Genomic DNA, 20,854 nt, shown 5'->3' on the forward strand with positions numbered 1-20,854 from the left:
TGAGAGGTATTTCTCCCATACCACCTATTTATAAATGGTAAATGGTGCATAGATTGTGCATTACATTCACCCATTCACAGCACACACATTCATACACTGATGGCAGCGGAAACCATGCAAGGCACCAACCAACACACCAGGAGCAATTAGGGGGTCAGTGCCTTGCTCAAGGACACGTCTCTGGGGGAGCCCGGGTTCAAACTGGCAACCTTGCGGTTACCATCCAGCCACTCTTCTTGATTCGTACAAAAAGGGCACAGTCTTCTATGAAAGTCGTCTGACAGGAGCTTAGCAATCGATCCATGAAGCCAACGTCATAACTCTAGATGTGGCATCAGCAAGGTGTGCTGAGCTGTTATAATCACAGTGCTCTGAAAATGGACCTAGGAAAACGCGTGAAACGAAACAGGAGAGGATGAATCAGTCAGTCTGATGATGAACCTACTTCAAATCAACATACAGTGTCATTGTTTATGTAAACTGTAAAAAGTGTCCTGTAAGTCCATAATATGGGCTGGGCTTCTTCGGAAGCATGACACTTAAATAAAGAATCAATCAATCAATCATACAGTAATACTACTCTGTTAACCAGAATGGCATATCATTCTATTTATCAACTTCAATGAAAGCTGTGAACACTTCTGACTGACAGCGAGGAAAGAAGGACAAGATAGTTTCAAATTGTTCTTCACATTTCCAATACCGCTCTTCCAAACGGCATGCGTTTCCTGTAAATAATGCAGAAGTAAATTAAGATGTACTACACATAGGAAGTTGCAATAACACTCAAGTTTGAATACAATGGATGAAGGGGTCTCATAGCACAGGGGTTCTCAACCCGTGGGTCGCGACCACTCGGGGGGTCGCCAAATTATTTTAGGGGGTCCCCAAATTATTTTCCAAAAAAAAAGATTTTTTTTTAAATTTTATTTTCACGATTTTTCAAAAATAGCAGACCTACAAGCTCGTAGCGCGCCACTCGCTTGTAGATCTGCTATAGTCACTGACTATGAGTGGGCCCACATGACCTGTGACCTTTACGGGAAAGGGGAAGGTTTTACAAGAGCAACACAAGAGGATTCTGGGGAATGGATCTGTCGTTTCTACAGGGAAAAAGTCTTGCTGGAACAGTAACATACCACCTTCAACAGACAAGTAAGCTCACAAATATTGATGAGTCAGAGAAAGGTTGGTCTTTTACTCAAGGACACATCGAAAAGAGCCTATGTAGCTGTTGATTGAATGTTTGTCTGCTCTAACCACTGCTGTCATTTCAAATGCATGCAAAGGCTATTACGGATATTTTCATGTATATGAAAATCTACACTTTGAGCCTTTATCTGGGGCGGTAATTATGGAAATCTAACTTCTGGAAATTAAGCCATCTTGAAAATGATGCCTTTTGCCAGCTCACCGGTATAGGCATTTTAAACCACCACGGATGCCATTTTGAAAATTATGCCTTTCTAGAACTTACATTTTCCTACATTGTTAGTATGTTATTTAGTATACCCAATAGTAACAGAATCAATTGAAATACCTCTTCTCTCAGTTATTTGGGGTTTCAACCATATACTGTACTTACTTATCGAATATTGGATTCATCGCAAACAGACCACTAGGGGGCAGCTAAAACTTGTGACCAAGTGCATAATTGTTGATTGATGATTTTGTACATATTAAATCCCAGTTTACAGGCATTTTAAGCTTGGCATAATTGTCTCCTGTGCAGAGGAAAAGGCTCTTGCGATACCCTGCACTGGAGCCTATTGTTCACTTGATCTTAAATGAAAGAGAAGAGAGAGAACAGAACCAAATTAAACGCAGCTGTTGCAGCCAAATGTCACAACACTGTTGAATAAAGATGACGACCGTCCTAAACTCATATTGCCAGCACAAACCTTTATAGATGTACAGTACATATGAATTGTAAACATGCCCAGCAGACATTTGTAGCAATATGCTGTATTTAGAAAAATATATATATCTGACATTTTGTGTATATACTGTATCATTCATTTCAAATGTAACCTGTTTTCTTCCAGCCTTTTATGTGTATATATCTGTACAGCCTGTAGTAGCTATATCTTTTGAGAATAAGATGATAATAAAAATAAAAAATATATGTTTAAACTGCTTTTCATTATTATATACAAAATATACAATCTGGAATTTCTAAGTGAAATGAATAAGACAAAAGTGAAATTATTATTCATAAAAATAAAAAAACTCAAATGAAAGTCGCTGACTTTAAGCGTATTGGCATTTCATAGAAAGAAAAGAACAATGAATATGTTACATTATTTGACATAGTGATGCATATTTACAGAGGCAGTGTTACAGTTTGCTGTCAACATTTCCCTTTTGATTATATACTGTACAGTAGGCTAGATCGTCTGTCGGGTGGAAACCTCATGCGTCCAAAACCGTTACTTTTCAGGATTCAAATTAAAGCAAAAGTAGCAGATCAAGCTCACAGATTGAACTTTGGCACAGTGTGTAGACTTTAAACTGAGTGGACCTCATCAGTTGGATGACAGTGTGTATCTCAGAACACATATTTGAATCCACTGTGGGCGCACTAGCTGAGTCCCACAAGTAAAATCCTCATTTTTACACTCTCGTGCAGGTTAGTGCCCTTGCGAGAGAGTTCCCATTTGTCTCAGTAGCCACATCGGAACTAGACTTGGCTAACCTCTCCTTCCTCTTGCTCTGTGAATCCTTTCATGTCCCATGCGGTCAGAGTTCTGCTGATGCCCTCCAATAGCCCCTCACCTCCTCCGATGGTGTAATCGCCGGGGTTCAGGTGATCCATGACCTCTTCATCGTCAAAGCACCACCCTGACCAGTCCACATTTACGCCATCCGCAAAGACAGTGCTACAGAAAGGAGGGACATGGGAATAAAAGATATTCATGAAGATATTTATTCATACAATGGTTGAATATATCGTCCATATTCTTATCTCCATATTCTAACATTTGGTGTTTTTCCAAGAAGGTGTTCAATGTTATGTTAAAATGTTGTGTTAAAATAAATGATGATCTAAATAGTTATTTCAAAGGCCTTGCCACCAATATCATTGTCTGGGAGGAACATGCGTACATACAATGCACTAAGAATGTGTTGTCTAAAATATGTTCTGAAGATAACAAATGTCACCTGAAGAAATATATCAAGTGTATTAAGCATCAAGTTGGTTGTTCAGAAAAAAAGATGTGTTCTGCTACTTGGATGTGCCAATATGTTCCTCAATAAAACAAAGACAAAACTGTCAAAAAAGTAATTGTTTTTTGAGGAAAGGAAGAACAATTAAAATGCGGTTCTCAGATCGGTAATCTTAACCACATCATGTTGGTACAGTCATCGACTCAGAACTGAATTTCAACAGCCACAGTAAGACAATTACAAAGTCAGCCTACTATCACCTCCAGTCCTAGGCTATAAATAATATCAATGATTAAAGGCCTTATTGCAAGATTTTGGGGGGAAAAACTTCTGTCTGTGTATTTGCCTTCATTGGACTTTACTACTATACGGTAGGTTACAGGTCCCCCGAAATAAATCTATCACACACCTGCAGTTGATTCAGAACGATGCTGCTCAAATCCTTAATAGGAAAGTGGATTATATCACTTCAGTTCTCTACACTGGCTTACAATGTCTGTACAATTTTTTATACTTTTACATTTTAATAACTATCTTTATTATATTTAAATGACCGTGTATAATGTTTCTTTGGCACTGTTTTAAATGCTTTTAATGTTTTGAGTAAATCACTTTAATTGCATTGTTGAAATGTGCTATACAAATAAACTAGCCTTGCCTTCTTGCCAGAACACTACATCCGCCTCAGTAATCATGTTTTTTGAGTGGTGTAAACCACTCCTACAACTGGCTTTGTTAGTGCAGAAAAAATGAGCATGGTTGCTATGTTCACCCTGTTCACCCGGGTGTGATTTCATTACGTCAGACATGATTTCATTACGTCAGACAGGCTATATTACACCACTCAGTTCACACGGGTGTGATTTTTAATAGAGATCGGAGTTGCAACAAATATAAAAAAAAAAAAAACTAACTAATTAAAATCCAATGAATGTCTGTGATCCCCAGTTATTCATCACTATGTGATGTAATGTGAAATGAAAATCCAAACCTGAGCAATATTAACAGAATATGTTTGGGAAATCGAGAATCAGATTACCTAGAAGTAGGCAGTGCCACCAAGCAACTAAAATAGAAACTGTTTTGTTTCCATTCAAACAGAACGTGATAGCCAATTGTCCACCCAATCATAACTCATTGCAAAAATAAATGCATACACACTACACAGATGTACCATTATCCACTAAATTCATATTCATATATTGTTCTATTGAATAGAATAGAATCTGCCTTTCAAAAAAAAAAGAAGATCAGCGTCTCATCCTTACCTGCTCCTCTTCTCATCTTCATCCCCGTCCACCAGCTGCTCTCTCCAACCTTTACTCACGGTGGGAGCTCTGCATCTCATGACCTCCACCTCCTCCCACTCTGTATCCCGCTCTCCTTCACTGGGTGACTGTGACGGAGTGGTGGAGAAAGAAGGGGACGGAGGCTGATTCCATGTTTTGAGGTTGGCGTGCAGTTTCCCGTTTGTTTGGGCCCTCTCTTTGGCTCGTTCCAGAAAGCCCACCAGAGTGGAGGTGCGTGCTCGTGGATCCAACCCTAGGGCAGAATGAGGCCGGGCGTCCATTCTCGGCAGACTGTTCTTACGAGACTCGAGACGAAGTCCCTGTCCACCGCGAGTGACCAGGTCCGGAATGGAGGAGCTCCTCTGCGGCGTTAATTTGGGCCTCCTTGTTGTTTGTACATTTTGCTCAGGCACTTCATTGGGCTGCTCGGGCTCGGGAACGTTTTGGAGGTCTGGGGAAGCCCTCTGACCACCAACCGCGTCCCACAACACCCTGTGGTCCAGCTGCTTCAAGGATCCCAGCTTGAGCACCAGGTGCGAGTCTGTGTTCCTGCTAGAGGAAGAAACGGAGTGTCCCTTGAGCTTGTGGTTGCAATCTGAGTCAGAGTTGGAGGAAGAGTTCCTATGAGCTCCTGACAATCTCGACTGCTGCTGTCTGGACGTCTGAGGATGAACACCATGATGGCCGCTGTTTGGTCTCCTCCGCCGTAATTTGGGAGACCTCAGCTTGCCCGAGAAGCCCCATGAGTCCGACGGCGGAGCCTCTTCCGCAGAATGGCTGTGAAATGAGTCTCTCCTGGGCTCCTGGTACACTGGCTGTGTCTCTGAATGCCTCCGCAATGACCTCCCTCCTGCTCCCGCGGGGAACCCTTGAAACCCAGACGTCCCCGCAGAGCTCAGTGTTTGGTGCTCTCTGTGAGGAGGAAGTGAAGTGCCAGACTGGGGCATTGGGTAGTCTACATCAGGGTACACTCCACCAATCAAGAGAGAGTGCGGCCCACTGGGTTTGCCTCTGAAAGGCTTTGCCACATCCGTAGGCAGGACGCCATTGCTCAAGTCAGGGGATGATTGTCTGTTGAGGTTCCAGGTTGCCTTCCGCTCTTTTATCCCCCGAAATTCCAACTCCTCTGGCTCCCATTGTTGATCCCCTCTCACGCCCATTTCTATCCATTCTCTGCCTTCCGTTTCTTGCCTTTTTTTGAGTGCTTGACGTGCAAAGCCCCAGTGCGCCGATTTGCGCTGAGCGTCACTGAACTTATGTTCCTGTCCAGATAACCCAGGACCGTTACTGGTGACCTGCGGGTCTGAGTGCCGGTGTGCTGCCTCTGTCACTGCCTCTGTCAACATCCCACTAACTGATTGGTTATCTACAAATGTTTCATTTCCAGATTTTTTAAGTGGGTGTTTCATTTGATCTATTTTGGTTTCCGTACGGAGCATGGTCTCAGATTGTTGGAGTTTATGGCTGTCCAGCTGTCTGTTGTTCTCCGTCTCTCTGAGTCCCTTCAGCGTCTCCTGTCAATTAACAAGACGCACAATACAATTTACAGCACGTAGACTTCAATTAGGCCTAATCTTTAATAAACAGCCCACCCATGTCCCCGCTTTCATCTAGTTTTGTATTAATTTGATATAATTGAAGTGAATATTTTCAAGATGTAAATGTTGATTTCTGAACTTGAGCGACAATAATGCCACAATAGTTGATTGCCAAATACAAAGGAGGATAAGGATTGTGTGTGGTAACCTTTGCAGGGGACCGCACATGACTCCGACGGAGTCATGAGCTGCTCCCGTGCGTGCGGTTATGGTCAGGAGGGTTTGAGGTAGGTTGTCGTTTGTCGGACCAATGACTAGTCTGAACTAAGTACTGCACCCACCTGTGCCTGGTGAATGGCGGAAACCCACGTGGAGCAGCTCTCTGGCGCGGCTGTCGAGAATATGTAGACGTTCATGGCACAGCCAAGGTCACTGACCTCCACGAGAACGAAGGAACCTGAGAGAACAAAACGAGGAGGTGGAGGAGAAAGGTTGAAAAACATCTATGTGCTCGGGATTATAGGACTGATGTCAGTTCCTGGATGTTCAAGATTAAGCTGAGATAAGATGGGCAAATGGTACATTTATACAGCACCTTTCTCCAAAACACTTTACAATGCATTTTCATACAGTATACCGTAGGGCATTCACTTCTAGTCATTTTTACTAGTTGACTAGTTGCCTAGTTTACTAGTCGACTAGTTGTTTAACTACCTATTATGTAAAAAAATAAAATTAAAAAATAAGTTATTTTCTTTTTTTTCTTTTTTTTTAAAATAAATATTTGTACATTGAAAAACTGTGTACATGGTGACTATAACTATAATCTACCTGATCTTGAGGCCTACAAAATCGGGAAAAAAAAAAAAAAGATCGACTAGTAAACTAGTCGACTAGTTGCTTAATATACCGTGCATGGATGCATGATACTGTATGAGTGTGAAGAGGAGTGGTTTTGTGAAAGAATAATCTGTATTCAATGAGCCGCCCCCCCCAGGATAGATAAAGGTTAAATAAAAGAGGTTTATACTGCCGTCTCTGAGCGCTGAACAATGACTTCTGTCCAAGGCCAACGGGGGGCGCACTACCTTCAGCCTCTCCGCCTTCTTCTGAACTTTGGTTATCAGGAGGACATCTGAGAAGAGTAGAGCCACCACCACCTCCAGCTACATTACGCCACCACCGTGACAGAGTAAACACAGAATTATTAAAGAGATTTAAGGTTTTAATGCATCCTGAATTTATAGAACAGTATATAGAAACTGCAACAGCACGTTATCTGATCTGGGAGATCGGTTATCCTTTATAACGGTGGTTCCCAAAGTGGGGTCCGGGTACCCCCAGGGGTCCTTGAGGGAGTTTCAGGGGGTCCCCAGCTAAATGATAGTTTGGAACCAAATGGACCCTTATGGGTCTGTAACTCTGAGAGTGTCCATTTGTACACTCTCAAAGTTAAATTAACATTGATTTTACGATATAAATTGGGGGTCCCAGAGATAGAAATGCCATTAACTGGGCGGTCCGTAGACTAATGCATGTCAAACTGGGGGGGTCCTTGAAATTAAACCGGTTGAGAATCACTGCTAGAGCCATAAAAAATCTTCTCTTATGGGGGTTCCTGGCATGTCTTTTCAAATGGGGCTCTGCGGGCTAATTTGTGTCAATTTGGGGGTCCTTGACATGAAAGAGTTTGGGAACCACTGCTTTATAAGACATGATCGATATAAAACGTTGCTCTTTTCGTTATGTTTCCAATTTATCAATCAAACAGTTAATTAGTAATTGAGTACATACCTTACTGTCCTTCCTAGCACGGACCTTTAGGTTTTCCTCTAGAAGCAGTTTGCGTACAATCCCAGGACCCACCCCTTTCATTGGGCACGTTAAGTCAAACTGACACACCTCTCTGACATGCTGTGGAATGATAAAAATTGTAGTACATCAATGATAAATAATTATCATAAGTGCAACATGTTGCAGTCATTATTTGCCAATGTTCTTATTTTATTTGTGCTTCTTTCATCTTCTATTAATAATATTTATTGTGCCTGGCTGTCATTAGTTGTACTGTAAGTACAGTACAACTAATGTTGTACTGTACTTTAAGTACAGAAAGTGCATAACCCTTTCAAAATAACATTGTTTTAGACTTGTCTTGTTTCAGCTGAAAATATCATGTTCTCACCCCCCAATCCCACAAAGAACAAGGTGGGATGGACTTCCTGAAATGTCTTACCTTGTCAATATCCTCATTTATCCCTTCAACCACATATCCCTCCACTCTCTGGGCAGAAATAGAGAGAGCCAGCTCTTCATCTTTCAGCCTCAGGTCGTCATTGATGCTCTCCAGAAAGCCATTGACACTGGACAACTGGAGGACAGACAAAGGAAGATGTGTTGTCAAGAAGGTGTTCTCAGTCTGAGTTTAAAACTCTCTCTTAAACCTCTGGGAACTACAGATTGATCTAGTCAATGCAAGTCTATCTGTATGTTCAGGAAACTGAAGGCCAAAGTAAAAGCTTCCCTGTCACTTAATTTCATCACACTTCAAACATTGTTTATTTGTTGTCGTCTTTATTTGGTTTATTTGCAGACTACATTTGCACAGTACCTGTACTCCGCCCTATGTACTTAACCCGTCCCAACTGAAGCAGTGGGGAGCTACTGAGCAGAGGACCAGGTCCAGATCAAAGGCTGATGCCTTACCCAAGGCCCTGACAGGTATACAGTATCAGTATGTGTATCTTGAGACAGAGAAAGGAAAGGAGGGCGCTGTTTTCCCTTTGCATGTCCCTAGACCCTAACATGCACTGTATGTAATTTGGTGTGGGAGGAAACCAATATGGACACATGGAGAACATGCAACCACACAGAGAAAAGCCCCATGCAGTTGGGTTCCAACCCAGGACACGTAGGCACTATGCCACCCCTATTCCCTCTTGAAATTATGGCTTCTAGAAGTATGAGGTCAGTCCGTTGCTCTCCCCAGGTTGACAGACGGAGTGTAACAAAATGGGTTATAAAATCATCGGATAAAAAGTGGCTTCTCACCATGTGTCGTATTGTGTGTTGTGCATGTGGGTCCTGGGTGGCTTTGAGCACAGCCTTCAACAGCAGGGGGTACTTGGTGATCCTCTGGTGGGGCTTGGCCTGCATGTCTCCCAGACGCATCCGCTCACACTGAGGGTGTGTCTCCACCCACTAAGGATAATCACATACTGTAAGCATAAGTCCAGAGAGACCCTGAAGTTGCATCTGGTTGTCAGTGGCAGTAGCTACCATCCGTTTGTTCGTTCGTTCGTTCATCCATCCATCCATCCATCCATCCATCCGGTCATTCAGTCATTAATGCATTGCAAATTAAATCCACCATTCAAAAATACAGTTTGAAAGAATGATAATGAGTAATGACACCTCTTCTGATGGTGGTTAAAACAAGAGTTAATTGTTCACAGTTGTCAAAGTGATATCACCATTAGGTGCTAGATAAAAATAATATACCAGACAATGTACTTCAGTTAAATAAAATGATTCAAGAGCTTGCCAGTGGCCCTTTCTCATCTGAGCGAAAGATGAAGCCACTAAAGAAACAGCCTGTTCAAAGAAAGTATTGCGCTGGTGCTTGCCTCACCCTTTCTGTCCCTAAACTGCATAATTCTTGAATCTTTGTTTACAGAAATGATGCCTTTAGAATTTAGATTACCAGAGCAGGCTGAGTCATTGTGAGAGAATGTTGGTGTGAGAAGCAGCTGTCCTTAAGGGACCGAATGGCTGACTCATACTGTCATACATGTAACCCACTGGTTATGAACAACAATAACACCATAGAGCATAATGTGAATGAAGTTGAATAATTATGTTTTTTTTGTGCACATGTGTACTACTTTATTTTTGAATGCATGCAGATTGAGTGCATATAATGTTACCTGGACGTATGTAAAGAAGTGAGGTTTGGTATCCATCTCTCTTCGTGTAAACTCTAGAGTGTCCTCCTCCTCCCAACAATATGGCAAATAGGATGAGAAACGTTTGTGGAACTAGAGGAAAAGAAGAGGAAGAATATTGAAATGTGTTATGTACAGAAGCACATACAATGACTGTAATGTATGTATGTATGTTTGGTTTAGTTTTGTTTAGTTTAGTTTCAAAGAAACATAATAATAATATATTTGTGCAGGTGAGGATATTCCAGTAAAAAACATCTACTAGCCAGTTGTCACCTGCAGATCATGGTTTTGTATAGGTGAGATTAGGAAGAAAGAGGGGCATATTGTATTCTATTCCATTCTATTCATAACTTCTAACAAACGACTAACTGTTACCTGCAGACACCCAGCTTCTAACCTCAGGGGGTCGAAGGGTCTCCCAGTTGTCCGAACTTCCCTTAACATGGGATACATCACTTCCTGCCAGAAGAGGCGGTGGGCACTGAGAATGGAGGGGAGGTTGGAGAAGAGCAGCTCAGGAGTCACCTGACAGAAGAACAGAGAGAAGGAAACTTATTTAATAATGTACTACTGTACTCTCGCCCTACCAACAGCCATTAATACATGTGAATCCCTAGACTCCTTCAAAACCGCTCTCAAAGAGCAGCTGAAATTCTAAACTGACCCCTGTAAAAAAAACAAAACAAAGAGTTTTTTCTTTCAGTGCCAGTGGGTCACCAGTTTTGGTCCTGGGTGCCATTTTAGCCCATTTTATAATGGGATAAAAGAAAGAAAATGTAATTCTATTGTGCATGGCATGTGCATGTCATCACCTGCACACCAGATTAGAGGAATTTTCAAAAATATGGATAAAAATAAATAAAAGAAAATGTTTTTTTTTTCTTTTTTTTCGTGTTTTTCATAGAAGTGTATATTCGTACGTCTTTAAATGTTCCGATTAATTGACAATGGAAGACCCTGATGTAATCAAGTCTTAGTGCTTTTCCTGGTTTCGTCTTCGTAGCAGTTTTTGTATTGACTTGTACTTTCGTCTGAAATGTCCCCATTTTTTTATTTTACTGTGAATACAATTAATCAATCAATGTCTATACTTCCGCATTCTCAGTGGACATTTTTAATTAAAACATCTGTTGATGTTATCATGTTATTGTTCTTGAGCTCAATGTTCCACTGCTATCTGTGTGCTTTTGTTACAACGGATGACCTCAGTGTGTTAGAATGTAAGCGGTATGTAGAGCAGTTGAAAGTAAACCTGCAGGTTTGATGTTGGCCTCATTTGCACAGCTATAAGAAGAACAATCACTTTATTGTCCATTAACACCAGCAACCAGCTTGAGCATGCTGCCAGTAGGCCAAGGAAGTAGATTCCTGAATATTTCTCACAAATTGTGCATTTCTTTTTTTCTTTTTCTTTTTTAAATATTTTTTATCCCACGATTTTGTAACCCATTTTTCACCCCTGTGTCAATTATCTAATGTGATCCTGGGCTCTACACACCCTCCGCCAGCCTAGTCCCCATATATGGGGGACATGGGGAGAGCAACAGACTTGAACTCATGCTTCCTTCATGCCTGAGTGTCCAAGTTGCTCCTTTGCACCTGACAGGGGGAGTTTCCCTGGTTGGACGTAGCGCGTGGAAGGAACACGTTATTCCAACCAGTTCCTTTCCCCTCCATCAGGCACCCCGGCTGGCCAGGGGGAGGCAGTTTAAAGACCAGGATTACTGCATGTTTTTTGTGAGGGTACCTACCTACCCTAGGGGACACGGGGAGAACATGCAAACTCCACACAGAGGGGCCCCCTCGCCAACCCCGCCTCAGGTATGGGCACTGATGCGGAGGAGGAAGCACGCCGCCAGCACCAACAGCGTCCCGAGCGGGAATCGAACCCAGGACCTTCTAGCTGTGAGGTGACAGCACTACCAACTGTGCCACTGTGCCCCGCATTTCTTTTTTTCATTCTTTTTATACTCTTGTGGTCGAATCAGGCTGAAAGCTTGAAGCCCAATTGGTGGAGATGACTAACATTCCATAATTCCGACAAATTGCTGATTTGACAGACATTAAGTTTGAGACCCAGAACCACGCTGTTATAAGTGCCTGTCTTGTTTATTTAATTCTGTATCTTAATGTGTTCCATGAAATTTGTTCACAGTCTTTTAGAACAAAGCAGAGCTACTGCATACTGACCTCCAGGAGAAATCCATGCTGATGCAAGTTGACCAGGGCAGCAATAACCAACTGAAAGAGACAACAACTGTATTGTTCAAATAAAAAAATACTTTTAGTTTCCACACAATGTGATACAGGATGCAGTGTGGTCGGGCACTTTCTTACATCTTTGATGACAGTGAGCTTGTTGATGTAAGTGAGCTCAGTATGGAGAAACTCCCATAGAGCCTCCTGCTGGTGTCTCTGCATCTTAGACATTGTCTGGTCATGAGAAGAGAAAGACAATCACACTTACAGAGAGCACAAAACCCACAGACAGACTATATAGGCATTTCACCTGAATACATTTAGTATTGATGTAGTGGTTAAAGCTGCTATAAGCAATAATATGTCAACATTTTAATGACCATTTTATTTTATTTTTTTGAGGGGCACTAGCCCCTCCTATACACAGGTGTAATGTTTGTCTTTGTTTTGTAAAGGCCATTGACAATAAAGGGAAAATGTATGTCATAATGTAACTCATTACGTCATATTGTCTCTTTATTGTTAATGGCGTTTAATGTTTGTGTTGGCACCGTTCTTTTTTACCTAATCAACATGAGTTAGACTTTAATATATTAGCGCCCCTCACTTCACACGGATGTGATTTTTTCTATAGCAGTGGTTCTCAAACATTTTAATTTCAAGGACCCCCATGTAATGAGTGTACAAATGGAACCAAATGGACCCGTATTTGGAACCCCCTCAATGAACCCTGGGTGTCACTGTGACCCCACTTTGAGATCCACCGCTCTATAGGGTTTGGTAGCTACCGAATGGGAGTGCACGAGTTCGGTCCAGCCTTTCTCCAGCGTGGTTCCATGAAGATTCTCTTCCCATCTCCACCTCAGATCGACGGGCACGGGGAAGGCCTGCAGCGACTGCTTCAACAAGTCCAACTGACCCCGCTCCTGATGGGTGGTGAGAGAGACACAGAGAGGAACACAATGAGAGGGAAAGAGAGAACAAAGGAGCAACAGAATGAAAGAAACACACCGAAGCAGAAAATTAGACACAGGTCCAATGGCGATGGGAGAGAATGATACAGGCCCAGTTGAAACGAGGCGACGGATTTAAACGGGAAAGAGGGAAGAATGCAGAGAGAATAACATAAATAATTAGCTATAACAACAGTAACGAACGGGGGGGGGGGAAGCTTCACACCATATCCTCAGTATGAATATAACTCTTAAAGTTAAATTAGAACTCATGGATTTTGCCGTATATGTCTATTGCTGCAGTACAGCCAAAGCAGTGTTTGTGTGAGCTGGACAGCAGGTCTGTATCTGTGCAATTTACAATTACAATTTAGGCCTTTAGCAGACGCTCTTAATCCAGAGCGATTTACATTAAGCAAGAACAAAAAGCATGGCAATACATCACATACATAATAAGTAGTTATCATGACTCATACGTAAGCCAAAAACATAAGAGTGGAATATCTATATAATGGAACTATGCATGTATACTTTATAGTGCTATGTCTACATAAAAATCACACCCGTGTGAACTGAGTGGTGTAAGGTATTATATAGCCTGATCAGCTATGTTCTGACGTAATGTCTGACGTAATGAAATCAGCATCAACCAATCAGCATCAACCATGCTCATTTTTTTTTGCACAGACAGACAGACAGACAGACTAACAAAGCCAGTTGTAGGAGTGGTTTACACCACTCAAAAATGCTATTTTAAGTCTACATAAAATGCTATCTACGTCTACATAAAAATGTCGGAAGCATTTTTTGTTTCGTGTCGTTCAGTATGTATTGAGATAATAGTTGTGTGTCAGTCGGTGTGCATTCAGACGGTGTACTGTGTAGGGGATGTCACGTGAACAGTACCTCAGGCGTAGGGTTCTTCTCCGACACGCCCTGGCTGAACAGGACCTGCCTCAGAGCAGCTCTGGGTTTGACTCCCGCAGATGCTGCCTTGCTCACCGTGGCAATATCTGTCACCACCTTCTGCTTCGTGCGCCTCTGGAATGTTCACGCATACAGGCAAGTTCAAAAGAAAGTTATGCACATATCCAGAAAAAAACCTTTTGAAGGATGGCAGCTAGATAGGGCACTTAAGTCTCTTTAGGTAATGATGGAACTGATAAGAGGCCAACAATAGAACAGCACAGTACGTCTAATTGATGCATATGCTGCCTGACACACACATGCATTGCACGCACAGCTTTTTATGTAACTAGTCAGTTACATAAATGTTTCATGGAATTGTTGCCGTTCCAGGCTGTCAATCTGTTCCAGTGTGTTATATAAACGTTTTGGAATTGACACACACACACACACACGCACGCACGCACGCACGCACGCACGCACGCACGCACGCACACAACTTGCCTGGTAGCGCCCCAGAGTATTGAACCTGTGTCTGCTGCTGTCTGCTGACCCCTTGCGGTGGACGAGAGTCTCTGCAGGCGGAGGTGGGCTGTCCACATGGAGCTCCGTCTCTTTGGTTTGGGTTTCTCTCTGCCTCTCCCCCTCCCATGCGTCTCTCCACGGCACTCCTGGTTCATCCACTGCCGTTTCATTTTCCCCGCCATTGTTTACATACGGCCCTCTATAGGAGAGGCTGAGGATAAACACACAGGGGTTACTCATTGCCTAATAAGAGAATACTGGTAGTTAAAGGGCGCATTCCACCGATAATCCCTCGTCCGTGCTGTATTTTTACAGTACAAGCTGTTGCTGCAGGCACTTTATAGAGTAGACTACACCTGGCATTCACTGCACTGGCCTAGTGATGTCAATAATCTACTTTCTGTTTGTCCTATATGTTTAACCCATTGACATTTGGCAGAGATCTTTTTTGATTTTTGATTTGTTAAGCCTATATGTTCTTTTTGACTTATTTTAAACTCCAGCTGTCAATCTTTGCACTGTTGAGGAAAGCATAGATTCCAAAACATTTCATTGACAGCATTGATGACGACATGGCTGTACTTTGCATTTGATAAATAAAGACTTGAACTTGATCTTTGACCCGGCCGGGTTAACAGTCAGACTTGTCAAAGAGAGGTTTGGTTGTTGACCTGTTCAAAACCATGGGCTTTAGGCAATGTTCTACAGATACGTTAACTGGTGAGTTCTAACAATTTGAATGTGATAATTCAATATGATTTGATATGACATAGCACAGGTATGTTAAATATATATAGTAGGCTACTATATAGCCTACAGTATAGGGTATAGGCTATAGAGAGCTGAATTAATTCTTTATCAATACTTGATATTTCAAAATATGAAATCGTGAATGTATAAAAGCTGTAATAAAAACTGTAATGACACTAATAAAACGGTGTTATTACAAAGTAATAAAACATAAGCGGGAGTATGTTAAAGTCAACAACCTTTTAAACGTTTCATATGTGTGGCCAGAGGCAGAGAGAATGCAATAACATATCCTTCAATTTAAGCTGAGGAAGTTCTTTTCAAACATCTTCCTACTAAATAGTACGGTAAAATAAATGAATTATGGAACAAAAGGAAATGCAAAGCACAATGCCAGGCATCAAAGCAGAAGAAAACAAATTGGGGAAGTAGGCTATACCATTTTATATTCACAGTTCACTTTTAGTGTGTGTGTGTGTGTGTGTGTGTGTGTGTGTGTGTGTGTGTGTGTGTGTGGCGCAATAGTGGAAAAACATGCACCACTCACACACGACTGACTGCCTGCCTACAATGACTCACGTCAGTGTGGACTGGAGTCCCCTGCCCATGGTAGTCATACTTTTACAGATGCCATCCATCCAGTAGTGGGAAAGTATAGCCTACTCAAATGTTTTATTGGGTATAGAAGTATCAAATACTGCAACGTAGGAAAACTCTGTTACAAGTAAACGCCTATAAGTACAAAAGTATTGATATCAAAATGTACTTAAAAGTTCCAAAAGTAGAAAGTAGGCCCACTCATTGTGCAGAATGACCCATTTCAAGTTTTCAAATGTCTAAAAATCTTTTGAAATGCTATTTTCAAATGGGCGAAATGTATACAGGTAGTGGTTAATGTATAGCCTATGTTTTGTAACAATAATCCAAATCTTCTAAGTATTTTCAAATAAATAAAGTAGTGGAGTAAAAGTACAATATTTATCTGTGGAGAAGATGTGAAAGTATTAAATTGGAAATACTCAAGTGAACTACAAATACCTCAAAATTGTACTAAGTACTTTACTTTTACTTTCCACTACTGCATCCATCTTGTAGTAGGACTGGACTACACACCATGCAGTCAAGAGGCCTACAGTATATATCCAACATAACATTATTTAAAGCAGTGGTTCTCAAACTTTTGTCGTGCCAAGAAACCCCAAAATGACCGCTACTGTACATGTATTTGGCCGCGGAGCTGGTGCTGCGAGTACATCTGCTATTTTTGAGAACCACTGTTCTAAATCTTTTTTTTTTAAACGTATGTTGCTAATCTTGCTATACCGGTAGGCTAGCTAAAATCTAAGATGACACAGATGCTTTCCCGGTTTTAATGGGTTTTTAGCAGCGGTTCTCAAACTTGCATGGGACGAGGAGAGTGTGGAAATCAGATATGGGAGAAGACCTTAAGAGGCGGCTGTTCATAGCTACTGTGGAGTCAGTACTGCTGTATGGGGTCGAGACATGGACCCTCACAGTACAACAGGAAAAAGCCCTGGATGGAGTCTACACAAGAATGCTACGAATGGCACTAGGTTTCACATGGACGGACCGCATCAGAAATGTGGACCTATATGGGGACCTACCACAGTCAGAGAGAGAAGGATGAGGCTGGCAGGGCACCCAGAACTTGAGTTAAGTAAATTGACCCTATGGGAGCCAACCCAGGGCAAAGCCAGGAGGGGAAAGAAGCGTACCACCTGACCTATGTCGACGTGCTGCGGCGCGACAGCTTGGCTGACATCACTGCAGAGCTCAAGAACCTGATGTTGGATAGGAAATTGTGGAGGGCAGCGATCCAGGAATCCCGAGTTAGTGTTGGCTAGACCTCACTCTCGCACTAACTAACAAACTTATTTCAAGGATGCCCAAATGGGCGGAGGCGAAGGCCGCCGTTCTGAATACATGTACAAGATTTGTGTTGGGTTTAAGAAAATATTCAATATACAGTATATTAACTAGTTTTGCCAGGAACTCCTGCAACCTGCTCCAGGACCACTGGGGGTCCCTGGACCACACTTTGAGAACCACTGATTTAAATATAAATGTTGGACATGAGTTGACCCAATGAGAGAGACTTTACAGTATATATATGTTATTCTTAAAGATATACATAATAATAATGACATGCCTGAAATAGTTATGCCAGATTTCCAGGGTTAGAAAATGGTTATCAAAACACTGTTTAGCCTGCTTAAAATCACTGTTTAGCCTGCTTAAAATCACTGTTTAGCCTGCTTAAAATCACTGTTTAGCCTGCTTAAACTTTTTATTGTTAATGTACATTGAAATGGGCTTCTACAATTATGGCGGGTTAGGCCATAATTAATGAAACATTTAAGAACTGACATAAAGCCTTATATTCAATAACTATATCGCTATAAAAGTTAATAAATAAAGATGTGCGTGGTATAACTGCATATTATTATTGTATGTAATCATACTTTACATACTTTGTGCGGGCCTTGAATGTGAGGACGACATTTAGTTTATTAAAAAGTGTGTGGGGGGGGGGATATTTTATCTGCAGACAGCAGACACACAGTCATACTCCCTTTTGAACAGAGATAAACAAGAGCATTTGAGAACAGAACAGGAGCTTCTTTGATTGTTCAAGGTCTCTTCGGAGAGAGACAGTGCAAGGCTCGAATAGGGGTATGTGTACTACTGTCTCCTGGAGGTACGATAGAGGGTACGCGAAGGAAAGTTAAGAATTTAATTGATTGTAATGTTTAATTAACCTTGTGTGATCCTGGCAATATGTAAGGTATTAAACGTTTATTAAATAGAAACCAATACTTATTTGTGTTTATGCTGTTGTATTTTCAAACATATTGACATAAAAACTGGACTTAATACTAAAATGTTATGGCGAGAGTTGAAAATAAATCTGCTCAGGTGGCCCTAATTCTCTCTTTCACTTCATTTATTATTTGTAATGTTCTAATGTTGTAATATTCTATCATTGTTAGTCAGGGAAACGGGGGTACCCTTGGAAATCTGGGGGAAAAAACATTTGAGAGCCCATCGAGGCATGTGAAACACATCACCTCATCCAAAAGGCCAACAGGAAAGTTGTCAGTGAAAACAGAGAATGGAAAGAGTTTCCCAAATCATGTGCCTGTGATTTACTCTCAAAATGTCTAAAAGTGTAAAGTGCCAGGGGTCCCTGAAACCCCTGCCCCTCAAGGACCCCTGGGGGTTCCCTGATCGCACACGCTGAGAACCACTGCTGTAGAAGGCTTACCGCTCCAAGAGATGGGTCAAATGCAGAGAACCAATTTCACTGCTGACAAATGCTGCTGACAAATCGTACAACTTTGACTTTTGAATGCAATAAACCAACCCATACTGACAGTGACACATCTCTGCCATAAAAGCAGAGAGGTAACGTAACAGTATCCACCAGAGTTTGCAAAACAGTGAATATGATACAGATAGTTGCCTCACAGGCTCAGAGCAGCACAGCCTTCTCATCAGTTCCTGCATACCTACAATAGCGTCACAATGTCCGACTGAAGCGTTTGGTTACACAGAGAGGAATGCATGTGATTCACAGCAAACATTTAATGATCATTCGACAGATATTTATGGCATGGTATTTAAGAAGACACGTGACATGACATGACAGACAAATGAGAGGGAATGACGTGGTTTAGGTCATAGGTTAGTTTTAACCCGATTTTGCCACTATGTCTGGGTGCATGAAGAACATGCTCCATCTAGGACTTATTTTTTATGAAAGATTCCTGCCCATCTCCACAGCAAGAATCCAATCCAAATATATCAGCTAATAATTATTGTTCTTACAAGCTAATTTATGTCGAGACACACACACACACACACACACACACACACACACACACACACACACACACACACACACACACACACACACACACACACACACACACACACACACACACACACACACACACACACACACACACACACACACACACACACACACACACACACACACACACACACACACACACACACACACACACACACACACACAGTAAGTGATATAGGCCTACCACCTATACACTGTTTCTGTGGCTCTGATTCTGATGAATAGATGAATATAAACTGAGGCTGTGTGGACTGTGGAATTAAATCAACAACTGTATCAGCGACTGTATCAACCACATGCATGCATTTATGTGCCCAGCACTGCCCACAAATGCACACGTGTACAGTGTACACCCAGTTTTCTTTTCTCCAATTTGATGTGTATTCGGCCATCGACTCCCATTAGATATGATTTGTATTTGTTCCAAATCTAAGAGCATTTATTTTGTTAGACATGAATTGGCCCAATATAGTCTGTCATTTTCTCCAGAATTCCTTTAGAGATATCAGTGAAACTGATCAAAATAGACATTCTTGTATGTCCTCCAGTTGTATTTACTGTACATGTAACCATGCTAATGACAAAGATTAACTATCAGTCATTTAGCTGGGGGGGTCCCTCATCCCCCTGAAACCCCTGGCCCTCAAGGACCCCTGGGCGTTCCCTGATCATACACGCTGAGAACCACTGCTGTAGGCTATAGTATATTCCAGCCATTCCTGCTATTAAACTTACTCTATGGAACTGCCAGGCTCCAAAGCACAAGTGACTCTGACAACTGTTTTCACTCAGTAGAAATATCTGTCACTGCAACACTGGACATGTCTGAACTTAGATAACATTGGAATTCTAACTCCTCGACTCTTTCCGACTACTAGATTCTAGTTTCATTTAATTCATGTACTTTGAGAAAATCACAAGCCAATACACAAGCCCCACAGAGCAGTACAAAAACACAAACATGTGGATCAACAAGTGAAGACATACTGTAACTTAAGGCAAAACATCACAAATACTAAATACTGTCTCATGTTCTACATTAATACATAGGTTTATAATTAACAAATAACACTTCACCTGGGCTTAGTTAGATCCATCTTGTTTCACACAGTCATCTTTGGTTTCTGCCAGTTTTCCTCTCTCTCTCCCTCTCTTTCTGTCTGTCCCCTCCCTCCCTCCCTCCCACTCTCTGTCGTCTCTCTCGCTCGCTCCCTCACTCTCTCACCTGCACCCCTGCCCTTTGCAACTGGCCCAACAAGAACAACTGGATTAGAGAGCCAACAAATCAGTGCTCAGTCCTGGTTAATGTGTTGTTACTGAGTGTTTGCCTGGCTGGGTGATAATTGACTACTCAGACGTTGGACGTCAATCAGGCTTATTGATCAGCAAGAACAAACAGGAGGTGATCGCTTCAGGAGGAGATGTGTCGTGTGTGTGCAATTTTCTGGAGTGAGTGTAGTCATTTCAGGTCTGTTGCATAACAGGGCAAAGACATACCGTCGTAGGGTCATGTGCAGAGAAAGAACGAGGGCTGATTGACATCAGAGCGGAGACGGTTCGCAGGTAGCAGTTATGGGGAAGTGATTAAGGTCAGTGCCAGTATCCACAGGGCGGAAAGCAGACACAGAGATATTGGGTTTGATGAAGAAAGCCAATAAAATAGCAGTACGCCTACGAGAGGGAA

At 41.9% G+C, this 20,854-nt stretch overlaps 1 protein-coding gene and 1 long non-coding RNA gene across 2 annotated transcripts in view; both read right to left on the reverse strand.

Annotated features, from left to right (window-relative positions):
* Nucleotides 1-1,882: 1,882 nt before the first annotated feature.
* plekhg6 (pleckstrin homology domain containing, family G (with RhoGef domain) member 6) lies at nucleotides 1,883-14,302 on the reverse strand (the record flags this gene model as incomplete). Its single annotated transcript, XM_079503639.1, has 14 exons — nucleotides 1,883-2,879; nucleotides 4,437-5,971; nucleotides 6,337-6,452; nucleotides 7,026-7,161; nucleotides 7,790-7,909; nucleotides 8,232-8,366; nucleotides 9,047-9,196; nucleotides 9,922-10,032; nucleotides 10,318-10,467; nucleotides 12,133-12,183; nucleotides 12,280-12,375; nucleotides 12,930-13,067; nucleotides 14,001-14,135; nucleotides 14,288-14,302. The coding sequence occupies 14 exons, from the start codon at nucleotides 14,300-14,302 to the stop codon at nucleotides 2,681-2,683; spliced, it is 3,087 nt and encodes a 1,028-aa protein (XP_079359765.1). The 3' UTR covers nucleotides 1,883-2,680.
* Nucleotides 14,303-14,520: 218 nt separating this feature from the next.
* The window catches only part of LOC306925676, a 29,563-nt gene continuing 23,229 nt past the window's right edge, over nucleotides 14,521-20,854 (reverse strand). Inside the window, exons 2-3 of the long non-coding RNA XR_013790285.1 lie at nucleotides 20,668-20,841; nucleotides 14,521-14,736 (exon numbers count right to left, since the gene is read on the reverse strand). This is a non-coding gene — a long non-coding RNA (uncharacterized lncRNA). The remainder of the gene's footprint in view (nucleotides 14,737-20,667; nucleotides 20,842-20,854) is intronic.

This window comes from Electrona antarctica (genome assembly GCF_951216825.1).
Source record: "Electrona antarctica genome assembly, chromosome: 6".
NCBI classification, from domain to species: Eukaryota; Metazoa; Chordata; class Actinopteri; order Myctophiformes; family Myctophidae; genus Electrona; species Electrona antarctica.